At 33.3% G+C, this 15,110-nt stretch overlaps 1 protein-coding gene and 1 non-coding gene across 2 annotated transcripts in view; one reads left to right on the top strand and one right to left on the bottom strand.

Moving 5' to 3' along the window:
• VPS13C (vacuolar protein sorting 13 homolog C) overlaps positions 1-15,110 on the bottom strand; it is a 192,877-nt gene that overhangs the window by 110,822 nt on the left and 66,945 nt on the right. Inside the window, exons 19-26 of the mRNA XM_042941847.1 lie at positions 14,574-14,688; positions 13,832-13,968; positions 12,763-12,886; positions 10,758-10,875; positions 6,834-6,963; positions 5,748-5,826; positions 4,929-5,068; positions 1,271-1,424 (exon numbers count right to left, since the gene is read on the bottom strand). Of these exons, the coding sequence (XP_042797781.1) occupies positions 1,271-1,424; positions 4,929-5,068; positions 5,748-5,826; positions 6,834-6,963; positions 10,758-10,875; positions 12,763-12,886; positions 13,832-13,968; positions 14,574-14,688 (997 nt within the window). The remainder of the gene's footprint in view (positions 1-1,270; positions 1,425-4,928; positions 5,069-5,747; positions 5,827-6,833; positions 6,964-10,757; positions 10,876-12,762; positions 12,887-13,831; positions 13,969-14,573; positions 14,689-15,110) is intronic.
• LOC122223240 lies at positions 4,066-4,212 on the top strand. Its single transcript, XR_006204138.1, has one exon. It is a non-coding gene; the product is annotated as a U4 spliceosomal RNA (small nuclear RNA).

The raw sequence follows: 15,110 nt of genomic DNA, 5'->3' as shown, positions 1-15,110 counted from the left end.
TGAATTCTAGTTCATCTCAACTCTTACCAAAAGCTATTTAACTTCAGGTTTCTCAACTATATTGTAGAATGAACTGTAAAAATATGTAATATCCTATTGAGCTATAAAATTCAAAGAGCAAATATTTCATTCATATTAAAGAAACAAATAATTTTTCTCTGTTTATGGTAAGAGAGAAGGCTTATTTTACATAGAAAATTAAAGTACGTTGTAAGGGAGGGGAATTGCCAAATTTCTTTTAATTAAAAAACTACAGATATACTACCAGATGTCCTTTATATCCTGAGGTAGATATACCAAGGAAGTGTGTCAAAAAGCTGTGGAAGGAAAAGTGACTTATGCACCATTTTATCCGTCTTTTATTATTTTCAGTTCTATAAGTCCTGCTCCTTCTAAATAATCTTAGAATTCTCCCTTCACCTTAAAGGTCATAACCTTCCCTAAAGGAAAAAATAGCCTAGCAAATTTTTTACATTCTCCCCCTCAAGAAAGTAAATTCCATCTTAACACCATGTTTACAGAACATTACTAACATATAAAACATTTTTCCTCTAAACCGAGGTGTGTTTTAATTTCAACTATTAAAAAATAACAAAAATAGGACTTTATATTTGGCTAAAATACTAGTCAAATATAAAATGTAGATTCACCCAATCATTCCTCAAATATTACTGAGCACATAAACTGTACACTGAAGTAAACAAACGATAAGAGCTTCTAAAAGAATGAATTTTATGCCCCATTCTAATTTTTATAATCTACTGAGCTTCTGATATGTAAACACTATTCAATACAAAGAACAAGAACTTAAAGTTATAAGATCAGAGATAAATTCAAGGTTTTGCCATTCATAAGATGCATGGTCTTGAATAAGCCACTTAATCCCTTTACTTAAACTTTCTTTGTAAAATGGGAAGAATATTCCTTATACAATGGAGATTTATATGGACTCTCTGAGGCAGTAGTAGATCACAGAAGTTAAGAATACAGACCCTAGGGCCAGACTTCCAGGGTTTAAACATGGTTCAGCGACTAACCAGCAGTGTGACCTTGGTTAAATTATATAACCGATTTACAGCTTAGTTTCCTTTTATGTAAATTGGAGATAACATTGTTATGAGAATTAAATGAGTTATTATTTGTAAAATCCTTAGAACAGTGCTAGCTATTATTTATTTAAAAATATTATTATATACACAAAAGTGTCTCAAATACTCAAAGTGAGACTATATTTACTATTAACCATTATTTCTATTTGTGTGGCTGTTACCTTGAATTTCATGGTAATCCAAGCTGATTTTCTTTAAATAAGATACCACAGTTACATCAAAAGTTCTCAATGTAGCCTCTGTTCCCAAATGAGTAACATTAAATACTAGAATTGTATCTTCTTCTTTCTGTTGTTTAGTAAATTCCAAAACAACCTAAAAGAATCAAGACACCCATTAAAAGCATGATATTCTGAATCATGTTTAAAAAACAAAATTTTTCTTCATACATTTTATCATGAGAACAATAGCTCATACTTCTCTAATACCATAAAATTGTTTACTATGATTGGAAATTATACCTTAAATTCTATTATTCAGAATAAAACTACATCTATATAAAAATCATGATAAAATTTTACATCAATTATTGATTTACTTTTTAAATTTCCTTTTTTTAAACAGGAATATATGCATTCTTACTTAATATGATTTTCTTAAACCTCTATCTCAAAACAAAAATCATGTTTGTTGATTAAAAAAAAAAAGGCATTTCCATTAAAGTAAAAAGTAGGACAGTCTAGCTATTTACTACTACAGTACTGTTTAAATTTATTCTGGATATAACAGCCAGTATATTTAGCCAATCAAAACCAAAACACATGTGTGACCATTTTTAAAACATAACAGTACTTTGGTACTCCATCAAGAGATGGAGAGCTTTGTCCACTATCTTTGCATTTCAATCAACAGACTACAGAAGCCACACTTTAATGACTGCCAATGATAAAAAAAAAAAAAAAAAAAAAAATGCCCATAAATGTTTCACCTGGGAATGCACACTGAGGGGAAGCTAATTGGCATGTAAAAAGTTCAACTACCCTGAAACTGCCATGCTCAGGAGGCTATGAGTTGGTATTTCAGTCAACAGTCCCACCTGAGCTCCCAGCCACCAGCCAGTGGCAAGAGCCAGCCTCATGAGTGAGGCACTTCTGAGACCCTCTGAGACTTCAGGTCACTGTAGCTCCAAAAAATATGACTGCACCACATGAAAAACTATACACAAAAATTACCAATCTGGGCCCTTCCACAATTCCTAACCCATAATACTCTGAGCAAAATTAAACAGTTGTTTTGAACTACTATGTTTTAGGATACCCTGTTAGGCAGCAATAATAACAGAACAACATAAATGATGAATAAAAGCAAAAATTAATATTATTGGCAGTGGTATCATTACACATTTAAGAAAAAACAGGGGTGTTAACTAAAGAGTAGAAACAATAAGAGACTATAGTAAGATACTCAGTGCAGAGTTGTTACACAAAAGTAAATTTCAAATAAATAAATGATTTAAATGAAAGCAATAAAAACATAAAATAATATATTAAATTGTGGGTAAATATTTTTGTTAATAGAATTTTCTAAACATACACTAATACTAAGATATAAAGAAAAAATTTAATATATTTCAGTACAGCAACATTTAAAACTTCAGAATGACAAAAACATCAAATTGAGAAAAATATTTCTAACAGCACTATTTTTTCTTAGATGATGCTGATTGTTGATAATTTCAGTTCATTCATTCAATATTCAACAAAATACTTATTGCGCATCATCTACCATGTATGAGGCCATCCCAGCAACTAGGGACATCGAACTGACCAGAACACACAAGGTTCTTGTCCTGATGGAGCTTATATCCTAGGAAGAGTGGGGAAAAGTCAGGGCTGCTCTCTCATAGTGGGTGATCAGACCTTCCCAATAAGATAGCACTTGAGCAAATATCTAATGGAAATAAAGAATCAAGTCATATAGAAAAACAGTGTTCCAGGCAGAAAGAAACCCCAGCAAGCACAAAGAATGTGCTCTGGTATACATAAGGAAGAACAAAAGCCAAGTGTAAGTTCCATAAGGCAAGAACTTTGCGTCCGCTGCTGTAACTGCAGTATGTTAAACAATGCACTTCATGATGGCACTTGATGAATATTTATTGAAGGGATGAATGAAATATGGCTGGAGCAGAGTAAGCAAGGCAGAAGAGAACTGAAAATGAATCTAAAGTCACATGGGGTGACCTATATGCTATATAGCAAGGTGTTGTAGGCCATGGGAATGACTTAGCCCTTTAATCAATAGAGAAGCCAGGGGACAGTTGTGAGCAAAGACATGACATCATCTTTCACTTTTTTTTAATGTTTATTTATTTTTGAGAAAGAGAGAATGAGCAGGGGAGGGGCAGAGAGAGAGGGAGACAGAGCCCCAAGGCGGGCTCAAACCCATGAGTCGTGAGCCAAAGTTGGTTGCTTAACTGACTGAGCCACCCAGGCATTCCTGATCTTTCACTTTAAAAAGATCACTCTGGAGGCACTCTGGGTGGCTCAGTGGGTTGAGCTTCTGACTCTTGATTTCAGCTAAGGTCATGATCTCAGGGACATGGAAACAAGCTCCGCATCTGGCTCCGCACTTGGAGACTGCTTGAGATTCTCTCTCTCTCTCTCTCTCTCTCTCTCTCTCGCTCTTTCACTCTCTCTCCTTCTGCCCCTCTTCCCTGCCTGCACTCTCTCTCTAAAATAAAAATAAATAAAAATTAAAAAATAAAAGGATCACTCTGGTTATCGTGTGGAGAACAGAGTACCTTACAGAAGCAGAGAAAGAATTATGAGGCTACTGCACTAGTCCAGGGAATATGGTGACTTAGACAGTGCAGTAGCAATAGAAGAGAAGACCAATCATTTGAATGTATTCTCAAGTTAGAGTCAAGGGATTTTTGGTATTTTAGATGGGTATATGAAAAAAAGGGAGCAAAGAAGGCTAAAGATAAATGACATATATTTCTTTTAAACAAATACCAAGCTTTGCGCAGTGGCAGTATCGCAGCCAATGAAGTTTATCCGAGGTGCGATTATTGCTAATTGAAAACTTTAACAAATACCAGTAATACTTAGAGGGATTTATATACACAATTAAAATCTGGTATTTCTGACTTTATATTTTAGGACATCACCTCACATTGGGATAAAAAGCAGTCAATAAGAAACATCTTTTTATACCTCTGTGTTTTATTATTAAAGAAATGCATATTTACTATTAAGTATATTTAGAATATAGGGAAAAGCAAACAGGCAAAAATAAGAAATTATAATTCCTCCACACAGAGATGAACACTATCAAGTATGATCAAAGAAAAAAATTACGTGTATGTATAATTTCTAAATAGAATCATAATGTCCTCAGTATTTTAATCTGTTTTTGTTCCAAAATAATGATATTTTGTGAACATCTTTCCATGTCAATGTTTTATTACATGACTTTTAATGGCTGTAAAGACATGCTAAAAATCTAGGTTGTTTACACTTTTTCAAATTATAAACATCACAATGAGCAATATTATTTAGCTTAAAAGTAAAAAAAAAATAATGTAAACATGTCACAGAAATTTTCTATGGAAAAGAAAATCCCACTTAGGAATCTTTGAGCTTTTCCAGAATAGATTAAATATGGTATAGATCATTCTCATATCACTATTTACAAAATAACATTTCATTTTCCTGGAACCATGCATGTGCGTGTGTGTGTCTGTGTGTGTGTGTTGGGAAGGAGGGAAGACAGAGTACCAAAATTTTAATATATTTTATGTTCAGATCTAGCATGAAATACTTTAAGGATAGTGATAATAGCAATATATTTATTAATGGATGAAACAAATATACATACCTCTTTAATTTCAAACTTCAGTAAAAGATTAATGAGTTCCTCATTTGGGGCTTCTGCAGCTTTTTTTAGTTCTGAACCTCTCAAACTTTTACCAGTCTGTGTCTCTCCATCTTCAGCATCAAAATATTCATCATCAGACTCTAAAGAAGACATTCATTTGACTTGAGAGAATGTCCACAGAAAACTGCATAGAACACTCAAACTTAAATCTCTCAAAGGTAAAACTCATTTATGAGATATAATCTTCATATTCAGAATCAGAATATATGTCCAATCTTATTTCTAAGTCCCACAAAGTGACTCAACCTGATATATGATAATCACACATAAAGATCAAACCACCCTACTATTTTTTTCTTCAAAAGCTCTGTTTTTCACTTTAGTTCACTCATTCAATAGTCAATAAATAATTACTGGGCATCACCCATCATATATCAGTCTGTATCAGCCACCAAGGGCACCAAGGTAAAGAGGGCAGACATGATCCTTGTCCTCATGACACTTATACTCTACTTCAAAATTAAACAAGATCAGTTAGGCTAGAGCTAGGAAAAAAGATCAGGTAGAAATTGGGGCCAAAAAAAAAAAATCTTATATAGAATCTTAAGCACTGTCTATCACAAAAATCCTATCATTCAAATGAAGAAACTTGGGCTTAAAAAAAGGTGACTCAAAATGATACTGTTGGTTAGTAGCACAGCTAGAACTAAAACCAGTGAATTGTTGTAACACTTTCTAAATTCCTTTGTTTTCTGAAAATTTTATCTCTATATACAAATGTATAGGCTTGGTTTAATAAAAAACATTTACTTTCCTTACCTGATTCTACTCCATCCAGCAACAGTGAAGTACTAAGTAGGTCTTTTGTCCTATCTGAAATAACAGGAATTGAGGATACCTGTCAAATACAAAACATTTTTTTAATTTTTTTTCAATATTTGTTTATTTTTGAGAGACAGAGAGAGAGCAAGCACAAGCAGGGGAGGGGCAAACAGAGAGGGGGAGAGAGAAACTGAAGCGGGCTCTGCGCTGACAGCAGTGAGTCCAATGTGGGGCTCAAACTCAACAGTGAGATTATGACCTGAGCCAAAGTCAGATGCTTAACTAAGTCACCCAGGTACCCCAAAAAAGTTTAACATACTAATTTAACAGGATCAAATGTACATAAATGAGAAAAATACTGAAAAATTATAGAGCAGAGAGAGAGAGATGGAAAGACACATACACACATAAGACAAATCTTCCAACAAAGCACATTATGCAATCAACTAGCTAGTGTTTACTAATTATTAAGACTACCACCTGTATTTACAAGGGCAGACTATTTACTACTCTAGTAGATAAGTCTATCATAGTGTGTCATTTATTTGCTATGACAATATTAACGGTTCATCTATATTACAGATTCCTAGAGAATGATAACAACATTAGTTGGCTAAAATTTCATTTCAAAGTGGAAATCTAACATATATTTTATGTTGTAAATGTCAATTCCAAATAAAGTTATCTAGAATTTTTAAGTTTAATGGGTAATAAAATTATATACAAATTCTATTTTGCAACATTTTAAAGAAGATTTATTTATCTATCGATTTATTTATTTATTTTTGAGAGAGCGTGTGTGAGCAGGGGAGGGACACAGAAAGACAATCTTAAGTAGGCTCCATGCCCAGCACAGACTTTTTATCACCACTCTAAACTGCAGTGAAAATAGGCTTCAACTTTTATCTATTCAATGCCATATGCACCCTTGAACAGAATCGACAACATTAAACTTTAGGAGTGTATCAAATAAATGAAACCGGTCCTAAAAAATATTCAAAAACAAATTAGCACAAAGAAAGATGGAAAAACTCACCATATACACAAATGTAAAGATTCACCATTTTTATTATATCCAGTTACCTGTCTCTCTGGAGACTGTTCAGAGGATTTCTGTGGCAAGGGTATACTGTCAATCAAACACAGTACATCTTTCATCTTCTGGTCAGAAATTCTCACATGCATCAAAGGAAGTCCCCCGGATACTTTCAATCTAAAAATACAATTCAACTGTAAGGTTTTAAGGTCCAGCTTCTTTCTATTATGGAGTGGAGAATGGATTGGAGAAGAGACTACACTGTGGAGTCAAAATGACTTCGCACATGTTTTAATCTAATCAATGCCTCATTTAGTCAACACTGTCAGAGAATGAGAAATTCTGTATAAACCAGGTTTTCAGATAATTTCAATATATCCGCCTTAAGCAGCCAAACATTTTCACGGTAACTAATTTTTATGAACATATTTTCAAACACAATTATCTAATTTTTAAAACCACTATACATACTCTACTTCCTGGCATCAAAGATTTTGCATTACATAAATCTAAGAGTATCTACTCCATCACTCCCTATTGCCCTGCCTTGCTTTACTTCCTTTTCTAGTACTTGTCAGCCCTGACATATCATATATATACTTGCTTATTTTATGTCTGATTAAAATAAAAGCACCCTGAGGACATCTGTTTTACTCACTGGTGAATCACTGCTGTTCTTTCATTAGTTGCCTACTTTTCAGCACCTGCTTCTACACTGCTTCCTTACTCAGCATAAAGGCCTAGGTTTATTTGTCTAATAGCTTTGTGGCAGCTGTTTGCTGCTCAGGAAGTTCTTTTTGGTTACTGTTTATCTTTGACTTGCTAACTAAGCTGTGAACAGCTCAAGTGGACAGATGCCTAACCACTATATGAAGAATGATTTTCTATATAATGCACAAGCCACTAATGTTCAAAAGAAGCCAGTTGGCTGTTGCTATCTCAAAATGCTGAACTTTCTGCAAAAGTACTCTGTAAGCTGAAAGCATCATAAATATGTAAGATGCTTCTTTATCATTTGTGAAACAGTACATAAAACTAAAAGTATCTCAAATAGAGGGACTGGATGACCTTCTCACCTAGAATAACTACAAAGTTAGACAAAGTAAATGAAGCAATGGTTTAAAAGGCACTGGAAATCAGTCAACAAAAGAAAGATGAAAGATGAAAAACAAATGAGGGAAGACCTAGGAATACTCCAGCTTAGTCACTTAAGAGTTTCAAAATGTAAAGGGTCCAGTAAAAGTGTTTCAAGAGAAATTTGTAACATTAAATGCCTATATTAGAAAAGAAGAAAGGTTTTAAATCAATGTTTTCCATTTCCACCTTAAAGAATAAGAGAAGTAGGAGCACTTGGGTGGCTCAGTTGGTTAAGCACTGACTTCAGCTCAGGTTATGATCTCGCGGTTCATGAATTTAGGTCCCGCATCGGACTCTGTGCTGACAGCTCAAAGGCTGGAACCTGCTTCAGATTCTGTCTCCCTCTCTCTCTGCCCCTCCGCTGCTCACACGCTGTGTCTCCCTCTCTCAAAAATAAATAAACATTAAAAAAAATTAAAAAAAAAAAAAAAGAATGAGGAAAGTAAAGTAAATGAAACCCAAAGGAAGCAGAAGGGAAAAAAGCAATAATAAACACAAGAATGGAAATCAGTGGGAAAAAACAAACAAACAAAAACAAAAACAAAAACCAGAAGGACAATAGAGAAAATAATCGATGCCAAAAGCTGATTCTTTCAGATGATCAACAAAACTTATAAACTGATTACGAAAAAAGAGGAAAGGTACAAACCACTAACACCAGGAGGGAGAGAGATAGCATCACTACGAATTCTACATGTATTAAAAAGGCAACACAAAAATATTATGAAGAATCCTGTGACAATACACTCAAAAACTAAGATGGACAAATTCCTTCCCTGAAAGACAAACTACCCAAGATCACTCCATCTATGAGATAAACTGAATTTGTAGTTAAAAACCCTCACCCCCACAAGAAAACGCAGGCCCAGATAGCTTCACTAGTGAATTCTATGAAACAAAGAAGAAATAATTCTATACAACTTCCTCCAACAAACTCACTTCAAAAGGCCAATACCTTGATACTTTGATTCCAAAATAATAAAAGCATAACCATCCCTCATAAATAGAGATGTGTAACTTCATAACAAAATTTTAGCAGACCACATCCAACAGTATTTTAAAAGAATAATGTATCACTACCAAATGAGGCTTATCTAGTAATGCATGGTTGGTTTAACTTCCACCTGATAAAAAGTATCAACGAACTAATTATACACACAACATGAACGAATCTCAAATTAATTATGCTGAATGAAACCAGCCACACAAAAAAAAACTGAAACTGTATGACTGTATTTGTAGAAAATTCCAGAAAATTCTAACAAATCTATAGTATTAGAAAGAAAATCAATGTTATCTGAGGATTGAAGGGAGAGGAGTTAGCAGGTAAGGATGGGAGGGAGGTAAGACAGCTGACCCTTGAACAACTTGGGTTTGAACTCTGTGGTCCACTTATATGCAGATTTTTTTTCAAAATTACAGTATATTACTGTAACTGTATTTTCTCTCCCTTATGATTTTCTTCATAACATTTTCTTTTCTCCAGCTTACTTTTTGGTAAAAACAGAGTACAGTATATAATACATATGCAAAATATATGTTAATCAACTGTTCGTATTATTGGTAAGGCTTCTGGCTAAAGGGAGGCTTTTAGTAGTTAAATTTAGCAGGAGTCAAAAGTTATACATGGATTTTCAAATGAGGGAGGGTAGGGTTGGGGTGGGAGCTGGTGCCCCTAACCCTCACATTGTTTAAAGGTCAAGAGTATAAAAGTACACAAGGACTCTGGAAGATAATGAATGTGTTTATTATCTTGACGTGATGATGGTTTCATAGATATATCTATATCTATATATCTGTATATCTATATGTCAAATTGTATACTTTAAATAGATGTAGCTTATTGAATACCAATAATATTTCCATAAGGCTGTTTTTAAGAAGGCAGCATAAATATTTCATAATTATCTACTTAAATTCAAAATTCAGTTTCTATTTTCACTCCTTTGAATTATTCTCATGATTTTACATGGTTTCATAATCATTAAGAGCCTCTAATTTTTTCTTCTACTTTCAAGTTTTTATTTAAATTCCATTAGTTAACATACAGTGTAGTATTAGTTTCAGGAATAGAATTTAGTGATTTATCACTTACATACAACACCCAGTGTTCACCACAACAAGTGCCCTATATAATACCCATCACCAATGTAACCCATATTCCTGCCCATCTCCCTCTGGCATCTCTCAGTTTGTTCTCTTTAGTTAAGAATCAGTTTTCTAGTTTGCCTATCTCTATGTTTATCTGTTTTGTTTCTTAAATTCCACATCTGAATGAAATCATACGGTATTTGTCTTTCTCTGACTGACTTATACTCTGCTCCATCCACGTCGCTAATTTTTGAAAACTTTATATTATTGATATTAAACCATGGGTTTGATCCACTCAACAACAGATAACCAACTTTTACACAATGTGAAGGTCCAAACACTTCTAAAATAAGAGAGGTGATATATAATTCAAACAAATATATATTTTTTTAATATTTATTTTTGAGAGAGAGAGAGACAGACCGTGAGTGGGAAAGGGGCAGAGAGAGAGCAAGACACAGAATCCAAAGCAGGCTCCAGGGTCCAATCTGTTAGCACAGGGCCCGAATCAGGGTTCAAACCCATGAACCATGAGATAATAACCTGAGTCAAAGTCGGCCACTTAACCAACTGAGCCACCCAGGCACCCCATATAAATATTTTCTTAAAAGCATGTTTGTGCTATATGATAATCTTTTTTTCTGTCCCCCAGAAATCTAGTTTTGCTTTCCCGAAATCCAGTAACTGATACAGATATATTTCACCTTGTTAACTTTATAATATAAAGGAAACTCATACATTACCTGGCCATTCTAACGTCTTTTTCTACCATTGCCTTGGCCAACTCAACATGAATATCCATGGGTTGTAATATATGCATAGTTGATGGATGCTGAAATCGACACTTTTTCCAGTTTTCCTCTTTAAAAATTTTTTTTAAATTAAACAACTGTTAATCAGATGTTCTGTAGAAAATTACTTTAACTTATTAGAAAAGTTAGCAAACATATTCAACAAATACCAATTTTTACTTCTTTCAGCATACAAGTTATGTAACCTATATGTTTAAAGTAAGATTGACAGCTAATAATGTGACCACTTAATTTAAAATGTTTTGTAGTTAGAAGTAACACTTCATAATAAATGGGCATCTGTATTCACTTAAATTACTAAATAATTCTCAGTGAATTACTACTGCTGTATGAATACTAAAATAATTTGCTATAATAAATGATTATACAATTAATATTAAAGAAAATAATTAAAATTCACCCATGCTCTAAAAGTGAGGGTTATTAATGACATGGAATTTCAGGATTTGTTCTTTCATTTGCCTACTCTAACATCATTTGATATCCTTTACCCTCATCCTAGGTCTGTCATTTCTAGGCTATCAATCTGGCTTATCTGTTTAAAGGCTATAAAGGAACTCACAAATACTGATGAAGTACAGTCTACTGTGGGGAATAAAAACATAAAGGAAAAAATCAGTGGGAAAGAAACAGTTTTATATATAAATATGTTTATGAGCATTAGTGCATATGTGATGGGGGAACAAAGCAATCAAATGGCTGACAATTGATTAAAATAAGTACTGATACCAAAACAAAAAATAAAGATGGAAAGAAGTCAAAGACTGTGATATAAAAATAATTCTAAATATTTATTTGGAAAATGCTTATAAAACGTCTTGCATTTTAAAGCCAATAGGGAAAAAAGCTAGGAATTTTTTGCCTTGATTCCAGAATTAGTGATCAAGGTAGGTGGTTGCAGTGAAAAAGGGAAAAAAATAGAAAATAACAGAGGGAAAAAAGTTTTCTGGAATTCCTTAGAGAAATTACACTAGTTTAGCACATAATTCTGAAACAAAAATGAGTTTTATCAAGCAAGATTTTCTGATAAAAAAGCATAACTTTTCACCAAATAAAAGGTCCCAAAGACAGAATTTCCAATTATCTTAACTAAATGTATTTTATCACTTACAACTCAATTATTATTAAGTACACACAAAAGAAAAGGCCGTTTTAATGATCTCTGTAAAAGTACTTCCCTTCAAGGAATTAATAGGCTCATAATACACAAAAACTAAGTGTATTTATGTTTTAATAAATTTCTCCATTCCTACTAGAGTATACACTCTGCACATAGAGATTATGTTCTTTCTTCCAATGACCTACCACAAAGTGATACATTCAAGGATATTTAGCAATTATTTACTGCTTCAAGAAACTAAAGAAGTATGGAGAACCAGCGATCTTTACCTAAGCAGTAGAAAACACCACAGCTTTTGGTGTTTGTAATTAATTACCTTTAGGGTTTTAAAACTATATCCGTACTTGTCAGTAGCTACAAAAGTATAAGATGTGATACTACTAAAATAAAGACTAGGCTAATAGAGTTAAAATATTTTAAAATAAAGCACCAAAGGAATACAACATTGAGACATCCCAAAAGCACGAAGACAGAAAAACATAAGCCAATGGCAACTTTTATGCTCGTGTTCTGGGTAGTTTCAGCGTCAAATCACAAAAAAAAAAAAAAAAAAAAAAAAAAAAAAAAAAAGCAATGACTGGACTTAGATCCAAATGGTGCTAAGTACCTGAAAATGAATAGGCAAAAGTTTATCTCTATTTATATCTGTGGCAATGATTTGTACTGATGGGCTCCTACTTAGTTTTCTTAAGTGACCAAGAAGATATGTGTTAAAAATATTGTCAGTGTTGATATACATGCACACATAGACATATATTTACCTAAGCTACTCAACATAATTTTAAGATCCTTCCTAAAAATTGAGCAATAGCTTACCTGCTTTTGCAAAGAGTAACTGCACACTTTTTATTTCAACATCAAATTTGTCATATGCTTTATCCATTATTTCTTCCAGAGATGAATTACTAGTCTTCTGCAAACCTTGATCTTTACTGTTAAGCTAAAAGGGACAAAAAAACCCTCAATTTTCTTAACAGAAAAGTATATACATACTTTTGTTGTGTCTTCTTAAAACATAACTAAAATGAAAATAGTGTCTTTAAAGAATTCACATTTTGCTTAATTTTCTGACAATTATTTGCAAATATTTTATTAGGAATATAGTACTTCAGTATACAGCTTTAATATGTTTAGATAATAGGTGGTCAGCATATTTGCATTTATTAGAAGATCAGTTACACAGTTGTGTACCTCAAATAACCTGTCTGGACATTCAACTCTTCCTGGCTCTCAGCAGTTACTGCCTCTTACAGCTCAGTACCCCTACTACCTACCCAAACATCTTCACCAACACATCGCAGGTTTTTGTTCCTCCTTCTTCACATTACATCACCAGAAATAATTAGGCCATTAGAATTCAGCTCCAATCTCTACCTCCTTTTCCCTCTCCCCAAAGGAAGCAAAGATCAATTCTGGACTGTTTTTTTTTTGAAATCTCCACTCTTTCTCAGACGCTTATATTTCTAATGGGTTCAACACCCAAAACCTTAGAGTTCCCTTTCACTACTTAATTGCTGATAGTGGCTTACCTGCATAATTTCCTACTATCAAATATGTAAATAAACAAATAACACTGTGTAATTAAGCTCCGGAAATCTAGTAGTGCCTGGAAACTAGGAGTACCTCTGTCCAATTAGAAAAATACAGCAGTAATCCACTCCTCAAGATAAAATCATCTACCATTACAGAAAATTTTACGGGCTTTCTTTTTATTTAATAGCCATAAAGTACATATTAAATACTCAGTCTAAGCTAGGCTTGACAAAATGCTAAGAAGAAATAAGTCTAATTTCAGTAAACTCTGAGGGGAAAAACAGCCAACTATCAGACAGCTAGCTTCCAACCTGAGCAAAAAATGGGCAGAAAGAAATGGATATACACCTACCTGAAATGTACCAAAATCTAAAATGAGAAGGTCTGACTTTTCATGATGGAAACCGGTCTGTGGAAGTATTAGATAAGAAGGCTTCAGATTTATCCTTAAATCAAGGACTTTTCGAGTTTCAATAATATGTGTAAGTCCTAAAAGAAATGAAAGACTACATGCTCAAGTTGAAATATGTAATCATATTATTAACAATAAAACAAGCATCACTTGAAAAGTATTATGGAGGAGTGCCAGTTCTCACATATTAGAGTATGTAAGGTGAAACTCCATATGGTCGATGGCAAACAATCTTACCATCACACTATACAGTAAACCCATCATAGCTAGTATTTTATCCAGAGTGAATAATACATCATTTCTTTAGTTAAGCAACCACAGAAAGTAGTGGCTTGAGTTTAAAGACCATGCTGTACAAAAGTATGTATCTTTAGAACCAGTTTCACACGCAGTACACAGAATGATGAACTATTTCTTAAGAACTAAAGTGCAGGGATGTTTTCCCTCTCAGTTTCACTGTGAGGCACAGGTTCTTAAAGGTAATGACAGAATCATCTGTGCTCCATCTTTTTCTCATTCAGTCTAGCAGGTATATTTGACTTTGGGTAACTCACGTACACGATGCAACTTCATGGAATTTACAAAAAGAAAAAAACAGCCTACACTTTTAACTATGATATTTACATTAGAAAAGACAACATTTTGAATGTAGCTGATGTTTTTATGTAGATAAATTCTTTACCTGTAGCTGTTCTCTCTTTAATTTCTTCCAGCTTCATTAATGTAGCTGATGTTATTTGCTCAAGATCTAATCCTCTATTTGATTGAAAGAATTCAACCACTGCATTGATGGTTTTCTGTAAAATAATTTAAAATATAAGCAAGCTATTATACACAGTGCTTTCCATATTGTAAATTTTAAAATTTCAGTTTAATTTAAAACAACTGTGGCTCTGAACTTAGAGGATATCTCCAAAGATACTCTGCCATATTGCATTTCTATCTGGAGTTTAAAGGAAAAAAAAAAAAAACTAACTAAAAAAGGGAATAGCACAAGTAAGCTAACTAGAAAGTCAACAAATGTGTATGTATCATTAAGATGACCTTAAGTATGTTCTAAAGTGTCATACTGATGTAACAATGGACATTACTACTAAATTATACACTTAAAAATTGCCAAGATGGTCAATTATATGTATGTTACCACAACTTAAAATTTTTAAAAATCAGAGAATACAATGAGTCCGCAGTCTCAATATAATGCCTCCCATCCTCACTG

The sequence above is a fragment of the Panthera leo genome, chromosome B3 (genome assembly GCF_018350215.1).
Source record: "Panthera leo isolate Ple1 chromosome B3, P.leo_Ple1_pat1.1, whole genome shotgun sequence".
Taxonomy (NCBI): domain Eukaryota; kingdom Metazoa; phylum Chordata; class Mammalia; order Carnivora; family Felidae; genus Panthera; species Panthera leo.
Note: the sequence above shows the minus strand (reverse complement) of the source record. Positions and strands in the feature narration are given on the sequence as shown.